The following is a 21314-nucleotide window of genomic DNA, read 5'->3' on the forward strand; positions in this document are numbered from 1 at the left end:
CAGTCCCCGGCTCACAGCAGCCAGGGAGCACACGCCTAAAACCCTCCCCGCACAGCGTTCCCACCAACAATGTCAAGGCACACTTCCTTCCATTCTTCCTCTTGACAAAGGTCTTCAATCTGAGCGCACACATTTCCCAAGACAAGCCTCATCTGTGGCAGTCGCCCGTGCGTACCGACTGGACTGGCAAGGAAGGCCGGCCAACGTCAAAACCACGGCTGGTGGGGGGCATCAAGGCAGCCCACTACCATTTATGGAAGTTTGTCTAAAGTCACATAAAGCAGGGCTGGAGTGTGGCTCGGGGTGTGGCCCTGGATTCGGCCCTGGGTTCCCTCCCAGCTCTACAGGAAAACAAAATCACCCAAAGCAAAGCACGATCCATGTGCGCGTGTAAGCGTGTGCAAACACAGGCACAGACAGCAACAGCATAACACGTGAACTGGACGCAACGACAGGAGGAGGAGTCAGAGGGTGGTGCCCAGAACCGGGCATGGTGGGGGGACACCGGGCGAGGGGTGGGTTCCTGACTGGCTCTGCTCTCAAGTGAAGCCACGTTAAGGTAATTATTCAAGGTTCTGAGGGGAACAACCTAAACTTAGAAAAAGGTCAGATGAAAACGCACAGCTGAGCATGGAGAGAGCAAGCCGGGCGGGGCAGCCAGATGTCCAGCCAGCCTGCCCTCCCTCAAGGACTCTCATCCCCAGTCCTGCCTGATGCTTGTCCTGGAGCTGCTACCTCCCCCCACACACACACACCCGCCTGGCCAGCTTCAGAAAGCTCCCTCTCGCTCTTTCTGTTACTGCGGCGCGAGCAACCATGAGCAGCAAAGTCTCTGGCGACACCCTGTACGAGGCGGTGCGGGAAGTCCTGCACGGGAACCATCGCAAGTTTCTGGAAATGGTGGAGCTGCAGATCAGCTTGAAGAACTATGATCCCCAGAAGGACAGTGCTTCTCGGGCACCGTCAGGCTTAAGTCCACTCCGGCCCTAAGTTCTCTGTGTGCATCCTGGGGGACCAGCAGCACTGTGACGAGGCCAAGGCTGTGGATATCCCCCACATGGACATGGAGGCACTGAAGAAGCTCAACAAGAATAAGAAGTTGGTCAAGAAGCTGGCCAAGAAGTATGATGCCTTTTTGGCCTCAGAGTCTTTGATAAAGCAGATTCCACGAATCCTGGGTCCAGGCCTAAATAAGGCTGGTAAATTCCCTTCCCTGCTGACACACAATGAAAACATGGTGGCCAAAGTTGATGAGGTGAAATCCACAATCAAGTTTCAGATGAAGAAGGTGCTATGTCTGGCTGTTGCTGTTGGCCATGTGAAGATGACAGATGATGAGCCTGTGTACAACATCCACCTGGCTGTCAACTTCCTGGTGTCATTGCTCAAGAAGAATTGGCAGAATGTCTGGGCTTTGTCCATCAAGAGCACCATGGGCAAGCCCCAGCGCCTGTATTAAGGCACATCTTAATAAATCCTAGTGCTACCATCCCTTAAAAAAAAAAAAAAAAGAAAGCTCCCTCTGGTCCCCTTCCTTTCCCTTCCCTCCTCAGATGGCTGGTGGGACCGGGCCTTCCCATCCAGGAACCAGGAGATGTGTAGGTGACGGAGAAGAGTCCCCTGGAGAACTGAGCTCCCTCTGCCACAGGAGGTTGGGCTAGAAGTGACTGAGACTCATTAGAAATGCTCTGACCAGGTGTGGGGGTGCTTATCACCTGGGGCTTGATAAAAACAGACTCCTGACCTCCACGGCAGGTGTGAGGCCTAAAGACCTGCACTTCTAACAAGGCCCCCGGCTAGCTGGAACCACCGCTCTAGCCCACTGAGCAGCTGTCCTGTCTAGCAGCTAGGGAGCATTCAAAAATGCAAATTCCAGAGCTCTGACCCCAGCAGAGCCCAGGGCAGCAGGTCAGGAGGAGGAGTGAGACTGGGCTTATTGGTGGTCCTCAGGGTCCCAGCCACACTGCCCTACACCCCAGAAGAACGGCAAGAGCCCTTTGTTTCAGCAGGCTGTCAGAGGTCAAGTTCAGCTTTCTTGCAAAAGAAGCCCATGTTCTTCAGGAGAGACCCAATCTTTCCAATGGCCCCTCCTCTACTGGGCTGCAGAAAAGGAAGTAAGAGCAGGGAGTAGAACAGTCTCCTGCAGGACAAGACCCAGGGCAGGTGGCAGAATGTGCCTGCCAAAAAGCTCCCAAAGGTGAGTCCTACCCACTGGGGCAACCTCTCCCCCACCCCACCCATCCCAGGCATTCCACCTTCCACTGGGGAGGCTAAGCGGTCCTCTGGGAAGTGTCTGTGGTATTCCCCTGCACAGTCAGCCAGGTCAGGGGGACAGGGGAATGGCAGGATATGCAATTGTATATATGGCAGGGCCACAATGACATAAAACAAAAACCATTCACTCGAGAACTGAGAGGAAGCACTAAAAACCGGTCACAGTGATTGTCTCCCAGGAACAGGGGTGGGCTCGGGGGTGGTTTGGATTTCTGGCTACTTATTTTCTAAGCTATTCATAAAGAGGACGTGCAACTTCCACCATGAGAACTGAACTTTATTTTGCCATAAATCGGAAAGAAAAGATACACAGCAGAACACTGTCCACTCTGAACACACAGGGCCCTGAACACGCGCGTCTTGCTGGGTTGGGTTTCTCCAAGCGAGCAGGCTGGGAGGCAGTGACCATTTGGGCTCCCCTTTGCCAACACACACACCAGCCCTACCCTCAAATAGCCACCAGGGCAGAGGGAGGAGAACTGGGGTGCAGGGTCCTCTCTCTCACTTCCCAGTCCTTCTGGGCCCAAGTCTGGACTGGCCTTTGCTTCCTTCATGTGATCATTTCACATCTTCTGTGGCTCTACACAGCACCAAGAGCAGCAAACTGCCTCTCAAACAGACACTATCTGCCCTGGGTCCAGCCCAGACCTGGACCTCAGAGCAGCTGGCCACCAACAGCATGAGGCCTGCACAGCACCGGTATGGCCTGAGGGCTGCACAAGAGCTGGGCACTCCACACGGTTCTTGAAGGGCTGCGGAAACCCCACCTCTGCCTGAGCACTGCACAGCTGCTGGAGGAGACGCTTCCCCCTACCAGGCACACCTGGGCCAGAGAGCACCTACTAGAGTGTGCCGCTGGCTCTGGCCAGCCCTGCAGCCCCTTCTGTACCCTGACTTCACGTCTCTCTCATGTCCACATCCTGCCCAGCTTTGAGTCATCTGAAAAAAAAAATGTTTTTGTTTTTTTTTTTTTTTTTTGGTACCAGGGATTGAACCCAGGGGCGCTTAACCACCAAGCAAAATCCCCAGCCCTTTCTCATATTTTTGAGAGGCAGGGTCTTGCTGAGTTGCTGAGGCTGGGTTTGAATTCTCAATCCTCCTGCCTCCCAAGTTGCTGGGATTATAGGCATGGGCCACCGAGGCCAGCTCATCTGAAATTTGATAAGCCGCCTTCATCCAAGTAGCCAGAAAATGCTGACAGCATCAGAACAGGATGCTCCTGCACCTCCTGGCTCCTACCCACACACCCTGCCCTGCTCTCTCCTTCCCATGACCCTCTGAACCCAGAAACTCAGTCGCCCACAAAGTCTATCTCAGGTGTCACCTCCTCCAAGAAGCACTCCCGACCTCCCTCCACCCCCAGGCTGGACTGGGGTCTCCTCTCCTGAACCTCAGCACCATCTGCTCTCAGGCACCTGGCACAGCACCAGGAGGGACTGCTCCCCACACACAGCACCTGCACACAGGGCCACGCCCCGAGCACCTGCTGGACGCCAGTGCAGCCCCCAGAGCTCTTGCCCCAGATGCCAAGTTACAGGCAACACAACCGCCTTGGCCCAGTGGGCACAGGGAGGCCTTAGCTGCGATGCCCCTGCCTACCGCACGTCTAGCCAGAAGATGGCTCCCACGGAAAAGGAAACAAACCCACTTTGGTTCCCAGAATGAACTCTGGGGCCTCCCCCCTGAGCGCCAGTCTCCTCCTCAGTTCTCTGTAACTAAAGGACACACTGGTTTGAAGCTCCCAAGGTGATGCTCAAGGAGCTGAGTGCTAGGAACAGGTCTCAGAGCAGGGCTGGCCCTGGACATGCTGAAACCTGGCATGAATCTGTCAGAGGCTTGTTCTGGAGCTGAGGTTCTCATACCATTCCCCTGGGGTCCTAGGAGGAGAAGAGGCCACTGTGACTGAGCAGAAAGCACTTGGTCCCCCAACCCCCAAGACAACCAGAGTGAATACCCCTTCACCTGGGGCCTCAAGAAAAATCACACAGGGAAGAGAGTTTCATCGCTAAGAAAAGGCTCGAGGACCAGCCTCCCGAGGTCCACGGCTGCAGTCCACTTCCCATCGCTGCCAGTCATGCAGAGATCACGTACTTGGTCACAGGTTCTCGGCTGGCCCTCCGAAGGCTGGGGCAGACCCTCCGTCAGCCTGCCTCACCCCTCAAGCACGCTGATCAGACCCAGGGGCCTCGGGAAACGCCTTCTCCTCCGAAGCCTGGCGCCCCAGCTGGCCACCTGGAGATACACCGGCCCCCTTCCTGGCCCCTGCACAGCCCAAACGTGGTCCCTTCTCCCCGTCCACCCTTGTATGGCTCCTCTAAGAGTCACAGAGCCAGGCGCACGGACAAAAATCCCCTCCCAGCAAGTTCCCAAGCTGAAGACCGAGGTTCCCTGGGCCTTCACAGTAAGGGGCGCGAACCCACCCACTGCGCTGAGTCAAGGCGGGCAGCAGCTCGCCCTCCCACAGCGCCCACAGGAGGAGCTCCAGGAGGAGGCCCGCCCTACCTGGTAGTAGGTCTTGATGCTTCTCAGCAGGATGGTCAGGTTCTGGATGCGAAGGTTCACGTCGTTGTTGACGTGCCTGTTGATGCGCTGATTGGTTGGCCGGGGGTCTCTGTGGGAAGAAACAGGACAGTGGAAATCGCACCTCCTGGCCCGTGTCACACTTCCTTCCCCAGTCTCGACCACCCTTCAGACCGCTAGTCCCCTGAGCCTCATTAGGCCCTGTTGACTATGAGGTTGTGACAGTGCAGTTCAAGTCAAATCCTAACTGCCAGGGCCAAGCCAGGACTCTGGGAGAGCCTCCCCTTCCCACTGCCCACCCAGGCATTGGGCCGCCGCGGCCCTCATCAGGCTGCTTCCATCCCTACTGTTATTGGCACCATAAGGACAGTCACACGTCAATGCAGACCCACTGTCACACTGTATAAAGATCAATAACCTACGCTGGGCCCAGTGGCACACCCAGTGGCCTGGAATCCCGTCAACATGAGAGGCCGCAGCAGGAAGATCCTAAGTTCAAGGCCAGCCTCACCAACTTAGGGAGACCCTCAGCAACTCAGCAAGACCCTGCCCCTCAAAATAAAATATAAAGAGGGCTGGGCATGCAGCTCAGTGGTAAAGTGCCCTGGGGTTCAATCTCCAGTGCCAAAAATAAATAAAATAAAAACTAAGCAAAGTAAGTGAAATATAAAAAAATATAAGAAACATGATTATGTCTAGAAACTGATATACCCAGTCTATGGCACTGCACAGTGTACAATGCACCCATGAGAAACGCTAGGAGGCAAGTCACCCCTGTGGGGACCCCCCCAAGAGTCGTTTGTTTTCCAACCTCAGGCAGCGGGGAGGTCTGGCCAGGACGGAGCTGGAAGGCTACACCCCGTGATCTGGAATCTCTCCCATCTACATGCAGGGCCTCTGTGTCGGCCAATGGCTCGGTCTAGGGGCCAGATTCAGCGCCCACCTTCCTCAGCTGCCCTGCTTTTCCTGACAAAGGCTTCCCCTCCAGTCCCTGTCCCAAGTCACCTCCAAGGACTGACATCTAACTCGAAGCCCGCCTGTGGGGTTTCATCTGTCATCCACACGCAATGATAAAAGCGCAGGGCCTCCCGGGGGCTGGTGCGGGGAGTCGAGGAAGAGAGTCTCAAGCCAACTGGCTCCTTTAAAGCCAGCAATTAATGGAAAATTGAGGAATAGAAGGGAAAAACCCTACACATCAAAATCATGTCAAATGTCATTGGAAGTACAATGCTTTTTTGTAACACAAGCTGTATAAAGTTCAACCTTTAAGTAAATATTTGACACATACATGGTGCGTCTCGGCAGTGTCCAGAGCGTGCAAACCCTTCACGTGCCGTAACCAGCCATGGACTTATTCAGTCATCCTATATCTGCTAAAACAACCACACTGGGGCAACCAGAAGACCTCTTTCTAATTGTCATTGTCCTGCACAGTGATGGAGTCTGGCCAAGTCATTTACATGTTCCACGTTTCTCCTAGAGCCATTCATTACAGAGAAAATAAAGGTTTATAGTTCCACTGAAATTAATTTAGGAAAAGAGGTGGCATTCAGAATTTAACCACAAAGGCATTTCAGCTACAGAGTGTTCTAGCATTTCAAAATAATTTTTCTTCCAGGTGCAATTCTCCTCCCTTGACTGTAGCTACCTTAAGAGATGAGAAGCGATTCCATAGCGACAACACGCTGCTTAACAGAGCAGCGCTCAGAGAGCAAGCAGGGCTTTTACTGCCGTACCGCTACTGCAGTACCAGATCCGTGTAAGGCAGACAGGGCCACCCCAGAGTGCCAGGGCCCAAAGCTCGGCATTCACTGCACAAATCCTCCATGCGGGCAAAGGCACTGTGAGCATCCAGGGCCAGGGACCCAGGTGTCCCTCACATCACATCACGGCTGCCTCAGACCGTCCCTGCTTTCGTTCTCCCCAATTCTGGGAAGAAAGAACTAATTGAGACAACATTCCAAGGAAACCTTGACATTTGCTGTATGACTAATTAGACTAATTACTGTGATCATCAGTACTCCCTCATTTAACTAAAGCTTTCGGGTGAAGAGAGGTTATTAGGAAACAAATGAAGACCAAAGGCTCCACCCTGGTGAAGGAAGCCGGGTTCCACCCACCCAGCACCCCCACAACTCCCACCTCTCTGGGCTGCACAAAGTGGGAGCCAGAGGCACGGACAGACTGCAGTCCAGGCTCCAAGGCCGGCCACAATTCTCTGGGCCTCAGTGTGCTCATCTGCAAAATGGCCACAGGATCCTTCCAGCCCTGAAGGACATCATTCCATGAAGCCACGGCTGGTGGCCAGTCTGGACTGGGCTTCTATGCCAGGAAAATCAGGTCATAGCTACCGCACCACGCCCCCAAAAGCTGCCACTAACTAAGCAGAGATCTTTTACACCACGGCCCCAGGACATAAAAACCCTAGTGCTGCAATAGGACCTCAGAGGACAGGAAAGAGACACATCCGTGGGGCAGCTGGCCCAATGTTGGGGAGTTCCAAGTTCAAGGTGTGGGGCCCCCAGGCCCTCAACTGCATAAAAATTTCTAACTAGAAAAAAGGAAGTCAACTCTAAAAGAGGGTTAGAATTTAGGATTACAGCAACCTTGTCCCCTCCTTAGGGAAAGCCAGTGTTTAAGTTCTGGAAACATTCAAGAGACTTCCCAAATTTAAGCTGAGTCAAAAAACTGTGGGGAGTCAGGTGCAGTGGTGCAAGCCTGTAATCCCAGCGGCTCAGGGAGTTCAAAGCCAGCCTCAGCAACAGCAAGGCACTAAGCAACTCAGTGAGACCCTGTCTCTAAATAAAATACAAAACAGGGCTGGGGATGGGGCTCAGTGATTGAGTACCAAAAAACAGTAAGTGTTGGCGTGGATGTGGGGAAAAAGGCACACTCACACTGCTGGTGGGACTGCAGACTGGTGCAACCAATATGGAAAGCAGTATGGAGATTCCTTGGAAAACTTGGAATGGAACCACCATTTGACCCAACTATCCCACTCCTCAATTTATACCCAAAATACTTAAAAACAGCATAGTATAGTGACGCAGCCACATCAATGTTTACAGCAGCACAAGTCACAATAGCTAAATTGTGGAACCAATCCAGATGCCCTTCAATAGATGAATGGATAAAGAAATTGTGGTATATATACACAATGGAAGATTACTCAGCATTAAAAGAGAATAAAATCATGGCATTTATAGGTAAATGGATGGAGCTGGAGAATATTCTGCAAAGTGAAGTAAGCCAATCCCAAAAAACAAAGGCCGAATATTTTCTCTGATATGTGGATGCTGATCCATACTGGGGATGGGGTTGAGGAGCAGGGGAAGAATGGAGGAACTTTAGATAGGGCAAAGGGGAGGGAGGGGGATGGAGGAGACAGTGGAATGACATGGACATCATTACCCTAAGTACATAAATGAAGACACAAATGATGTGACTCTACTTTGTGAACAACCAGAGACATGAAAATTTGTGCTCTATATGTGTATTATGAATTGAAATACATTCTGCCGTCATGTGTAACAAATTAAATAAATAAATAAAAATTGTGGGGGCTGGGGTTGTGGCTCAGTGGTAGAGTGCTTGCCTAGTATGTGTGAGGCCCTGGGTTCAATTCTCAACACCACATATAAACAAAACAAAGGTATAAAAAATCGAATTGTTAAAGTTTGGATTGGGCAAAGGGGAGGGTGGGGAGGGGAGGGGTCATGGGGCAGGAAAGATGGTGGAATGAGGGGACATCATTACCCTAGGTACAAGTATGACTGCACAAATGGTGTGACTCTACATTGTGTATAACCAGAGAATTGAAATGTTGTGCTCTATCTGTGTACAACGAATTGAAATGCATTCTGCTGTCATGTATAACTAAGTAGAACCAATTTTTTAAAAAAATTGTTTAAAAAAAAAAGAAGACGAAACTATGGATTTCCAATAGAGAGATGTCTGCAGTATATCACAGGTTTAAAAAAAAAAAGATGATGTAGCATGTGCCCATATGCATATAAAAATCAATACACACTTTACACAACATCTGGGAGGAACCAGAATATTAACACTGCTACTGCTACATCACAAAATTATAGATGATTTTTACTCTGTTCCTCTGTATGCTCCTATTCTCCTACAGTGGACATAAACTTTTTATGTAATTTTTAAGGACTCAAAGCCCTCTTGAAGATTGTTATTTATGTGCTACAACCAAAAAAGGAAATTACTGGGCCGGGATGTAGCTCAGTGGTAGAGCACTTGAGGAGGCCCTGGGCTCCATCCCCAGCACCATGGAAAATAAAAGGGGTGGGAGGATTGCTTACATTCATTCCCAAGAAAAAACCTTTTTGCTCCACCATTTTTGCACACCACAAACTCATTCACTCAGCAGGTATTTGCCCTTTTATCCTCGGCTTCTGCATCTGCAAAATGGGAATATGAACTCCTCTGGGAGGCACTGGGGGTGGAAATTAGCCTTTAAATGCTTTTTAGAAGCTGAAGAAACTCCTCATTGGCCTAAGGATGCGTCCAACCTCCGAATAATTAATGTATTACCCTGAATTTTGCAGCTAGCACCAAGAGTCAGAAAGGAACCTGAACAAAGAATTGAATTTACTGCCATCCACGTGGGGGCACAAGCTCCCGGCCTGAGCCCCCAGTTTCCCACTGCACTAGACATCCAAACCATTGGCACCTCCCCTCATGGCACAGCTGCACAGGGGCATACATGAGCACATGCACACAAACCAAGCTCCCGGCCTCCTGAGGACCACAGTGACTGACATCTGCAGTCGGACATTTATGAATGCATCATCTTATTTACTCCTCCCTAACCTATGATCTACCACCCCTTTATCACTGATCAGGAAACTGAGACTCAGAAGGTTAGAGTAATTTGTCCAATCTAACAAAACCAGTAATGGCAGGATAACGATAAGAATTCATCTGCCGGACGCTAAGGTCAAGGCTCTAAAGCAATTTCCTACAAAAGAATCCAAACCATATCCAAAGTGAATCCATCATTGCCCACAGAAGGTGCTTACTTAGGACCTAGTCACAGGCTCTCCAGGGCATCCCCTGCCAGGCCACTGAATGTCACACTCTCATTCAGGAACTTTCCTGTACCTGGGCCTCCCCTGAAAGCTGAGCCCATAGGGCTTTCCTGCTTCTAGGTGACACTGATGTCACCAGGAGGACAGGGCCAAGAGACTACTACCACAGCCTTCTAGGGTTGCCAGAGACAATGGCCAGGTGCGGTCACGTGACCCCACCTCTAACCAGCCTCCAGATGGCTCCGGAGTGTTAGGTAACAGCCTCTTATCTGCCACCCCCTGTGCAACCCAGCCAGCAAAACTGCTCTGCCATTTCCTGGGGCCCACCAACTTGGGGAGCATTTATCAGAGCGGACCAGCTCACGGTCTTGGGCTCCCAGCACAGGAGATAAGGCTTACCTGTGCCTTAGCCTGACATTTCTCCACTTGGCAGAGGGAAAACTGAGGCCCTGCTGAAGTACAGAATCGGATGTGGGGCCAGGCTTTCTGCCCAGGTCCAACTTCACTTCAGACCTCATCGGGAGAGAGCTGAGGCCGAGAATCCTCCAGCCCTTTAGGGACTGAGAATGTGGGGGAAAGGCAGACTGAAACACAAACTCTAATGGGGAGCCTCTGATCTTTTCTGGACTGTAACGGAGCAGGAGCCCTGGGCCCAGAGCTGGCACAGCGTCTCACAAGAGCCAACAACCAGCGCTCCACGGAAGAACTGTACTTCCCAAGTTACAGATGGGAAATGGAGGCACCAAGTGGCATGTCCCATGTCACACTGCTAGCAGGAAAGAGACCTAGGGTTCAAACCCAGGCTGGCCACCTAGGCTGTCCAATAGTGGGGCATGAGTTCTACTTATTTAACTTCTATGGTCCTGGGGATTGAACCCAGGGCCTTGCCCATGCTAGGCAGATGCTCTACCACTGAGCCCGAGCCTGAGCCCCAGCCCCTATTTCTTAATAAACCACAGTAACTTTTACAGAGTGAAATGGTGTTTTTTTTTTTTTTTTCCCCTTGGTAACCAGATCGAACCCAGAGACACTTAACCATTGAGCCACATCCCCAGCCTTATTTTTTATACCGAGATAGAGCCTTGTTAAGTTGCTGGGGCTGGCCTCAAACTTACAATTCTCCTGCTTCAGCCTCCAGAGCTGGGATTACAGGTGGGCGCCACCAGGCCCTACAGCTGTTTTAAGTCGCAGTTTGAGGCATTTAGGAAAGTAAAATGTATTCTAAAGATCACTTCAAACACCCCCCACCCCAAAGGTCCCAATTGGCAACCACTTCCAGACAGACTCTGACCCCTGTTCCCCAAGTAGGACACCTTGTGCTGCTGGGGTCCTGTGCCCACCCACTCTCTCCGCTGTCCTCCTTCTGGAAAGCCTCTCATCCCCTTCCTCACGCCTGATCCAGCTGGAGGGACCCAGGAGAGCTACAAGCACACCAGGTTCCCACTTCCAGAATGATCACCTTGGCTTATCGCAGAGGAAAAAATATCATTGAAAACTGCCAGGGGAGGGGAGCAGCCCTTCAGCCCCATTTAGCCGCAGGCCAAATTCGAACAAGTGATGAGCTGGCATTTCTCAAAGGAATGGTCCAACAGGCTTTCCTGATTTACAAGCAAGTGGTAAACGCTTCAGGAATTCCAAAGGTCAGGGAAGAAAAGAGAAACAGTCCCGGGGCTTTTGTTCTCCCGGGCTGCCAGGGTGGAAAGCTGAATGAAAAGGAGGCGACACTGCTGGTTTTTTTTAATTAAACAGTCTCAGGCTCACTTGGGTAGGGACAGGTTGAAGTTTGGTCATGACACCAATGAAACCCAGCAATCTGGGGAGTCCAGCAGAATGTGGGGAGGACTGCTGTCCCAGGAAAACTCATTTCATCAAGGTTCTCTGAGAAGCTCAGCCAACACTGACAACAGATGTGTCTTTTTAGAAGCTAATCAAATACTGAAGACCAGTGAGATTAGAAGCACCTTAAAAATATTTTAAGATGGCAGGGTTTCTCCCACAGCATGACACCAAATGACAAGAAAACAAAAGAAACAATGTAACAGGAAAATGTTTTGAACAGACCTTTTTAGGTAGAATCTATTACCTATCTTTTATTTATATCTTTCTGGATATGCCAAAGCAAACTGTCCATTCTCCTTCGCTGGCCACAAATGAAGCTGATTCCCAGTAGCTACTGGATTTATGCTCAAGTATGACAACGCACTCGTTCATAGGTAAGGAGGTAAGAGTAAGGAGCTGACCCACAGAGAACATCAGGGTGTTTCATTCTGCTTCAAGTGACTGTGAATCACACTGACTCTCAGTTCCAATATGTTCCTTGCAGCTTCTGAGTTAAAAACAGAATGCAGCTGTAGGAGCCAACACCTACATTGTGACAGGCTGTCAATCAAATGCAGACAGGCTCTGAAGAACTCAGCAACAGGAAAGGATGTGGTCAGACATATACACTAGCAAGTCAACTTCTACCAAGACCTTGCTTAAGTCGCATGCTTCCAAACAAACAGTTCCCTGGATCCAACTCCCTGTGCAGCTCCTAACTCTAAATCCATTTCATGCAAAGGGACTTAATCAACTGCACTTGCTCTGGAATCAACTGAAAAAGGAAACCCAAGGGAACTCAGGCAGAGTCCTAATCTAAAGTGAAACTTAATAGTCACACTAGGATGCTCTCAGCCCACCCCTGACACTTCCTGTAACAAGACACTCTCCGTTACAGTTCAGTGCCCCCCCCAAAAGAAAAGGGGCTTTTTCATTTCATTGCTCAAACCACAGTTAAGTCCTTGAGTTTGAAGTCAATCGCACCATCTACACCTCCTGAATGACAGTCCACTCCAAATTTCCTTCATCCAACAAGCAGCCAGAGCACAGTCCTGGATGGAAGTCTTTACACAACCAAGAAAGCTATAAAAGCGCCCTGTAACACTGTGATATGGGTGTCCCTCCAACAGGCAGCCCCTCCCTAGCCACCTTGCATTCCACATTTACAATCTTAAACTTCTGCAGCATCATCCTTCCCCTCTTCTCTGAGGAAGGCAACTTACATTTGCAACATGATTTGGTTCAAAAGGATGCCGTCCACTAAATCCATATACAGACTCAAGTTGTCCTGGTTGCTGCTTCCAAACGAGCCAAAAGTTTTCACCTGCCGGGAGGTGGAAGAGCAGAGAAAAGAGAAAGGCAGGAAGTCACTCAAGGGCACAAAACACCGAACGCTCCTGGGGCAAAGGCGGTTGGGTTGGTGTGGACAGAAGGGGATCACCCACGCCCCTGCACACTTCAGCAGGCACCGAGCCTACCTACTCTTCTCCCAGGGCCTCTGTCCCCTCGCCACTCCGGGCAACGGCGCGAGGCAGGAGGAGGAAAACTTCCTGGGCACTTTTCTCCAGCGTCCGAGAGCGCGGAGGATAAGGGGGGACTTTTCAATAAATTTCTCACGTCTCAGATCCACTGGAAAGCAGTGCGCCCACCCCAGCCTGTTCACGTTCCCACTTGGCGTCCCCCATTCCCCACCCGTCACCGCCACCCACCGGCTGGTCTAGGGGTTCAGAAACCCACCAGGGTATTTTGCGGAGAGCAAGCAGGGTCCGTTTCGGGAAGGACCACTCGGACCCCGTCTGCCCCGGGGCCGCCAGCCCAGCGCCCAGCGGGAACAGGTGTACCCGCTCCGCCCCTGGCCCAGCCGCGAGCGCGCAGCCCAGCGCCCCCGAACTGCAGGACGCCCAACCCCACCCCGGCCGGCGGCCACCTGCTATGTCCCTTGCGTCCGGGTGGGCACCCCGGCCCGGCAGGAGAGGAGCCAGGGTACCAACAAAGGGGCGGGGAGGCGGCGCACTCCCCCAGGTCACCAGCGGGCTCTGTAGGAAGAGCTCCATGAGCTCCGAGACGGTCACGTCCATGCTGAGGCTGNATTTTGTGATGTAGCAGTAGCAGTGTTAATATTCTGGTTCCTCCCAGATGCTGCCTAGAGGCCCCGCCCAGGCTCGTGGCTGGAGAGCCGAATCCGCGCCCCTCACGGCTGTACCAGGCGCCAGAAAAGTGCCGGCGACCACGGGGTGCTGGGGTTGGCCCAGGGGCAGATGGGGCGGGGCTCAGGCCCAGAGGCCCAAGGAGGAAACTTTATGTTGAGTTTAGACTGTAAAAGGGCTGCCTCTTGAGCCCCACCTGTGCCACCTTCCGGGCCACCTGCCTTCTGGAAGTTCCTGCAGGAACCCGGGGATGTGGTCGCACAAACCTGGCCACACCCCGGCAGTGACTCTACCCACCCTTCACCCTCCAAACCACCACCACCTTGCCACTCAGTGGAGGGCAGCCAGATACCAGCCCTAGGTGCATAGCAGTTGACAGGGTACAGAAAAGGGGGCAAGGCTCCCTAGTTGGATGGAAGGAAAGCCCCAGGGCGGGATCCCCATGCTGAGACAAAAGCGGTGCGAGACAAGCGGAGCGAAGATCAAGGCTCCAGGGCCTTAGTTCCAGGCTAGTCTTTGCCACTTGATCACAACCTGTAATAATTTTCACACCACTACCCGGTCCTTGTTCAAGCACAATATACGAATTGAATCCTGACTGTAAACCGTTTCTCGCCGGAATCAACTGGCAAGAGGTTGACTTGAAGCGCCTATCATAATGCTCAGCAAGTATACAGAAGGCACTCAATCGCTGCCGATTGGCTTATTAGTCATTTTTGAAAGTTGGCCCCATCAAGTGTTGAGGCTGCGACATCTGCTGGTGACCTGTGGCATTACGGCCCAGTTCTGGCTGTGAGTGTGTGAGATGGTGGCCAAGTTCCCAGTGTCTAAGGTGTGGAAGGCCCTGTACCAGAACACATCGAGACTGCGGAGGCACCAAAGTTTGAGGACTAGGTGGTTGGGGCAGGGGGTGACGGCGTGCATCAGAAATTCATTAGAAGAGTTCCTTGATTGTCCATAAAGAAATTCGGTTAGAAAATACGTGTGACATGCATCCAACATCCATCTTCTTAGCAGTAAGCGGTGCCAATTGGCCAGTGTTTTTTCATCCTAACCTCAACCATTTTTTTAGGTTATTTATCTAATAAGCATACTCTTTTGCACTAAGAAATGCATTGGACAAATGGTTTGTGACAGTTCCTGCCACAGTCTGGCTGGGCACAAATCACCAGCCGCCACAAAGCACTTGTATCTTCAAACAGGAAGCTTTATTGCCCTATTGCCCGAACTCCACCAGCACTCCAAGCACACTCCCCTAGAACACTCTCAACCTCCACCGGGGTCCTCGAGAACTCCAGGGGAACTCCAAAGTAGCTGCCCCGAGGCAGCAAGAGCCGCCCTATTGCCGGACAGTAAAGGTCAAATATACAGTTGAATATAGAGCTTAACATAACCATCATCATCTCAATGGCTCCATGGCGCCACCTCTCAACCACTCCCATGCCATGCGTCATCCTGACTCAGCTGTGGCCCTCAACAAGTTGAAGACATTTCCCATTATGGTGTGGGAATTTTTCCCTGGGGACATTGGCAGTCTCTGGGCCACAGGCACCTCAGGAATTTCTCTTCCGGGTCAGTTAGCTGTGTTGGTTCATGACCATAGATGTGTCCAGCACCATTCCCTGGTGGGGCTGCTTCACCCAGATCAAAAGGATTTAATCCACTCCCTTGTTCTCTGTGAGGTGGCTAGAAGGTGAACTGGATGTGCCCAGGTTACATGTTGAAAGACTTCAAAGGACAGGGTGACCTGGGCCCGTTATTTCTTATAAGCCTTTTAATCTGTGAAATCAGAATAAGAATATTATTCCTTTGCTTCATAGGGTAAATTTGAAGTTCAAGGTGATGCATAAAAAGGGGTGTAAATGCTGGGCACCGAGGCACATGCCTGTTATCCCAGCAGCTCAGGAGCCTGAGGCAGAAGGATCACATATTTGAGACCAGCCTCAGCAATTTAACAAGACCCTGTCTCAAAATAAAAAATAAAAAGGGGTGAGGATGTGGATCAGTGATAAAGCACCCCTGGGTTCAATCCCCCACCCCATGCCAAAAAATAAAAAAAATAAAGAAGAAGAAGAAGTAATACTTGTAGTTGTTGCAGTTGAGTAGATATTTTAGGTTAGTCACAAATGTCCTTATTCTTTAAATGGCCAGTTCTCAGTTGGATTCATTTAACTTTGTCATTTCACTTTGAGATTTAAATTAGACTTTTTAAGAATACATTCCTGGGGATATAGCTGCATAGTAGAGCACTTGCCTTGCATGTACAGGCCCTGGGTTCAATCCCCAGCACCACAAAAAAAAAAAAAGAAAGAAAGAAAAGAAAAGAAAAACATTTCTGCATAAATCAGTGTAAAATAATGAAACAAACCTATAACAAATATTATATTCTATGATGGTTTTATATTCTGTTACAGGTTTGACATTTTAGAATATTCTTAAAATATTGAAAAAAGTTATTATTGTGAAATTCAGGAACAAAATTAAAGATTTGAAGACTTTGGAGATGTAAATGCATAAAAGAATATCTATGTTCCAGTCAATTCCTTTAAAGAATAGGAAATAATACATTAAAACATGGAAATATGCAATATTGAAAAACAATATGCTCAAGTAAACATGCTTCTAACCATTTTCTTCTGCCTGTCACTTCCTCTGAAAGATACAGGTTGAGCCATATGAAATTGCTGGTTTTGTCAAACTTTGGCCTATAAAAATTACCATTTCAAATGGTTCAACCTAAAGACTAACAGTAATTTACAGTGAATACTTACTGAGTACTTATTCTTTTAGTCAGCATTCGAAATATTTTACTCATTTAATAATCACAACAACCCTAGGTGATAGGTACCATCATTATTCCTATTTTAGAGTTAGTCTATACTACAAATGAATGCTTTATTACTGGGTAAGTGCCAAACATTGTGATAAGCACATTGAACAAGACATGAAACTGTACAAGAGGCCCTGGCTTCTAGCCCTGGCACTGCATATGCGCACACAGACACAACACAAATCTTGTTATGGTTTGGGTATGAGGTGTCCCCTGCAAAGTTCATGGTTCATGTGTTTGGGGTCTCTCTCTCTCTCTCTCTCTCTCTCTCTCTCTCCCCCCACCCCACCCCCCTTCTTGGCTGCCATGGGCTGAGCAGCTTCCCTCTGCCCTGCTCTTCCACAATGATATTCTCCCTCATCTCAGATCCGGAATAATGGAATCAGTCGACCATGGACTGAATCTCTGAAACTTTGAGCCTGAAATAAACTTACCCTCCTATAAGTTGTTCTTTCAGGTATTGGTCATTTCATTGGTCACCCCCAACGAAAAGTTGACACAAACTCTCAAAAAAGAGTAAGAAATAAAAACAAAGTTAAATCTTCAGCATTTTTAATAGCTAACTACATATTAATAAAAATGATTAAAATGGGGGGCTGGGGGTACCACTCAGTGGTGGAGAGCTCATCTTATATGTATAAAGCCCTGGATACAATCCCCGGTAGTGAAAAAAAAATGCAATGATTTATTATAAAGCTGCATTATTAGATGAGACAATATAATATAATTTTGCATGAGAAAGGCTTACACAAAATCTGAATAGAAAACGTATCTGTTTGGGGCCAGCAGATCTTTGGGTCTGAGTCCTGGCTCTGCCCTGTTGGCAATGTAACTCAAAATAAATTTCTTGGCTGCAGTTGCAGCCCTGGTTTCCTGTCTGCACAATTTGGCTATTACTGTCAATCTCCCAGGGCTGTGGTGAGGACTAGGAACCCTCTAGGTAAAGTGCCTGGCATAACCTAAATGATTGCTAAAATTACTAAATCATTAAAATTACTGAAGCACTTGATATTTTTTCAAAGCATCCTCATGTAAATGAGATCCTTGTTTATCACAGCATTTCAACAGAGAAGACAGGTTGATTCATGTGATCTATCTAAATTTTCTCAGCCAATTTGGGACTAGGTTGAGCCGAGAATTCCAAGCAGGTCCAGGCTCTCTCTTGCTGACTACACATTCTGAGACAGGGGCCATGCTGTGAAGCCATGTGTTGGCTCAGAACTGTGTTCTCTGGAACATAGTGAAGGCTAGGTGGCCCTGACTGTGAGAGCCCTGGGAGGTACAACACAGACGTCGTGCTTCTAAATGATCATTATTACGTTGCTGGGATTTTTTGAGACAGGGTCTTACTATGTTTCCCAAGTTGGCCTCAAATTTCTGGGCCCAAGTAACCTTGCACCTCAGCCTCCGGAGTAGCTGGGACTTTGGGTACATGCCACCATGTCCAGCTATGAAGCATCTTGGGAGGCTTGTATAAGGTCAGAAATAGGATAAAGGAGGGTGTGTTTGACTCTGCGTCTTTCAGGGACTCCCAAGAGACTTTGCTGAGGACGTGATATGTGCCCAGGGCATATAAGGATGAGTAAGAATACGCCTTGCAGAGAGCTGAGCACAGTACTCCCGACAGAGGGCACCCATGGGCAGAGATGTGTGGAGGGAACCCCACGTGATGAGGGGCCGAGGGAGGTGATCCTGGTGGGGCAGCCTGGACCCTCTTGCAGGAGCCTGCTGGGCTCAGGCAAGAGTTCAGCTTTATCCTAAGGAAAAGGGGAGTCAACGAAAGTCCTGAGACTGGATGAAGACTTAAGCGGGTTTGCATTTCAGGAGAATCTTCTCTGTACAACCTTGAGAAATGGATTAAAGGGGGGAAAGGTGTGGAGATAAATCGTGAGACTTCAGCAGTGATCCCTGGGAGAGATGAGTAGAGCCCACCTAGAGCTGTGGGTGGTGAGAAAGGCTAGGCAATGCTCTGACAGAGGGTGGGGATGGGGGAGGAAGAATGAGTTGTCACCAACCCTGGGGAGCCCACCCATCTCTCTCTACCTCTATCTCTTCTGTGCTAGAGATTGAACCCAGAGGCCTTAGCCACTGAGCCACATCCCCAACCCTTTTTTTACATTTTATTTAGAGATAGGGTCTCACTGAGTTGCTTAGGGCTTCAGTAAGTTGCTGAGGCTGGCTTTGAACTCTGTGATCCTCCTGCCTCAGCCTCCCAAGCGGCTGGGATTACAGGTGTGCTCTACCATGCCACCACCGGTATTTCTCTAATAGCCTCTGCTTGGCCTGTGGACCACTGGCAAGAGGGAGCTCCCCAAGCCCTATATGAATCAGAATCTGCATGTTAACAGGATCTCTAGATGATTCCTGGGCACTTTAAGAACGCTCTGGAAAGCATGGCTCCCCTTCACCCTTTCTTTACCAGCCAGCCTCCAGCATGAGCCGTGATTTGGTAAAACGTGCTGTGAGGGCACAGGCCTAGAGGACACATCAGAACATGAACATGTCATGGTGCCTGGCATCAGACACCCACAGGGAATGGAAGAGAAACAAGGTCTGCAGTGGCAGGGCCACCCAGGTGGCACAGCGTGAGGCAGTAAATGGCAGGAAGAAGCAAGAAGAACCAAAGAGGGTGGCTCCTTTCAGGACTCCACCCCTGTGCCATGATTCCACATGTGACAGCAGTAGGAGAGACTCTTGAGGAACACCACAGCAGGGCACATGTTCCACAAAGGTTTGCAAGTTTAAAGGATCTTAAAAACTCCACAGGGAATTGACTCCAAGTCCCTGCCCTCAGCTACCTCAGCTCTGCTCACAGCCAGTACAGAACAGGACCAAGCATTTTAGGGCCTGGTGCAGGCTCTGAACAGGGTTCCTAACTCTGGGGTTCTGAAAACACCTTTTATGCTCAAGCCTGAAGACCTGAGTGAAGCATGAGCAATAGAGGGCAGTGCCACTTCACCAGCAGAGGGCACCCTCGGGCTTCCACGACTTTGGGACCCCACCAGTGAGAAGTGGAGCTGCCTGCAGTTTTGATTTGCTGTCTCCAACGTTGAGCCAATTCCAACCCGTGGTCATAAGCCAGCTTTCAGTACCTCTGTTGGTGAACTGAGTGTTCCAAAGCCTTTTGTCCATTTTTCTGTAGGATTTTTGGACAACCTGAACCTTTTTAAAGGTTCTTCATAGAGATTAGGGAGTTTGCCCATTCATGCTGTATGTTGCCATATTTTCTACCCAGTGAATCATTTGTCTCCCCGGTTTGCTTTTGGTGTTTGCGTTTGTACAAAAATTTACATATTATTATATTCATATTTATCAATGTGGTGAATGACATTAATTGACTTTTGGATGTTGAGCCAGCCTTGCATTCCTGGGATAAACCTTGGTTGCCATCAGGATTTATTATGTTTATGTATTATTAAATTCAATTTGCTAGTAATTTGTTGAGATTCACTGAGAATTTTCATATGTATATTCATGAGGGGTGTTGGTCTATAGTTTTCTCTTTTTGTAATGTTTTTTGGGGAGGGTCAAGTAACAATGACTTCATAAAATAAATAGGGAACTGATCCCTATTTTTCTCCCCCTGGTGCTGGGCTCGAACCCAGGGCATTGTATAGTTCTTCTTCTTGGTATCCTAGAAGACTTCGATACAGTTGTCATTATTTTTCCTTAAATATTTGGTAGAATTTGATTCGTTTGATTTGCCAGTAAAGATGTCTGGAACTAAAGTTTTAGTTGCTGATTTTATTTTATTTTATTTGTACCAGGGGTTGAACCTTTGGGCACTTAACCCCTGAGCCACATCCCCTACTGTTTTTATTTTTTATTTTGAGACACGGATTAGCTAAATTGCTTAGGGCCTTGCTAAATTGCTGAAGCTGACGTCAAACTTGCCATCCTCTTGCCTCAGCCTCCAGAGCTGAGTTTACAGATGTGTGCCACCATGCCCAGTGCTGGATTTTTTATTTTATTTTATTTTATTTAGTCGTAGATGGACACAATACTTTTATTTTATTTGTTTATTTTTATGTGGTGCTGTGGATTGAACCCAGTGCCTCATGCATGCTAGGCAAGCACTTTACTACTGAGCCAAAACCCTGGCCTTGGATGGTTTTTTACTACAATTAAACTCTGAGAAAAAGGATTCATACCAAAGCATGATTAATTTTTCAAATTATTTATTTATTTATTTATTGCAGCACTGGGCTGTGGCCCCAGTTCTTTTTATATTTTATTTTGGAAAAGGGTCTGACTAAATTTCCCGGGCTGGTCTTGAACTCAAAATCTTCCTGTCTCAGCCTTCTGAGTAGCTGTTATTGCAGCTGCAGGCCTCCAGGTCCTGTTTACAAGTTCAGTTTCTCTGATACAAACAGATACGAAGTAATCAGGTTATCTATTTCTTACTGATGAAGCTTTGGTAGTTGGCACCCTTTAAAGATTGTCTCCATTTGATCTTTTTTTTTTTTTTGGATTGAACTCAGGGGCACCCCACCACTGAGCCACACCCCAGCCCTATTTTGTACTTTATTTAGAGACAGAGTCTCACTGAATTGCTTAGCGCCTGGCCATTGCTGAGGCTGACTTTGAACTTGGGATCCTCCTGCCTCAGCCTCACAAGCCACTGGGATTACAGGCGTGAGCCACCATGCCTGGCTCCATTTGATCTTAATTGTC

General features: G+C 49.2%; 1 protein-coding gene and 1 pseudogene across 2 annotated transcripts in view; one reads left to right on the plus strand and one right to left on the minus strand.

The window, feature by feature from the left end:
• Ccdc88c (coiled-coil domain containing 88C) overlaps positions 1-13745 on the minus strand; it is a 114054-nt gene extending 100309 nt beyond the window's left edge. Inside the window, 3 exon segments of the mRNA XM_048799205.1 lie at positions 4777-4885; positions 12887-12987; positions 13682-13745. Coding sequence (XP_048655162.1) covers positions 4777-4885; positions 12887-12987; positions 13682-13741 — 270 coding nt within the window. The 5' untranslated portion in view covers positions 13742-13745.
• LOC107149882 lies at positions 802-1515 on the plus strand (annotated as a pseudogene). The gene has a single exon (XR_001504495.2). The product of XR_001504495.2 is annotated as a 60S ribosomal protein L10a-like (transcript).
• Positions 13746-21314: the final 7569 nt, after the last annotated feature.

This window comes from Marmota marmota, unplaced genomic scaffold (genome assembly GCF_001458135.2).
Source record: "Marmota marmota marmota unplaced genomic scaffold, marMar, whole genome shotgun sequence".
NCBI classification, from domain to species: domain Eukaryota; kingdom Metazoa; phylum Chordata; class Mammalia; order Rodentia; family Sciuridae; genus Marmota; species Marmota marmota.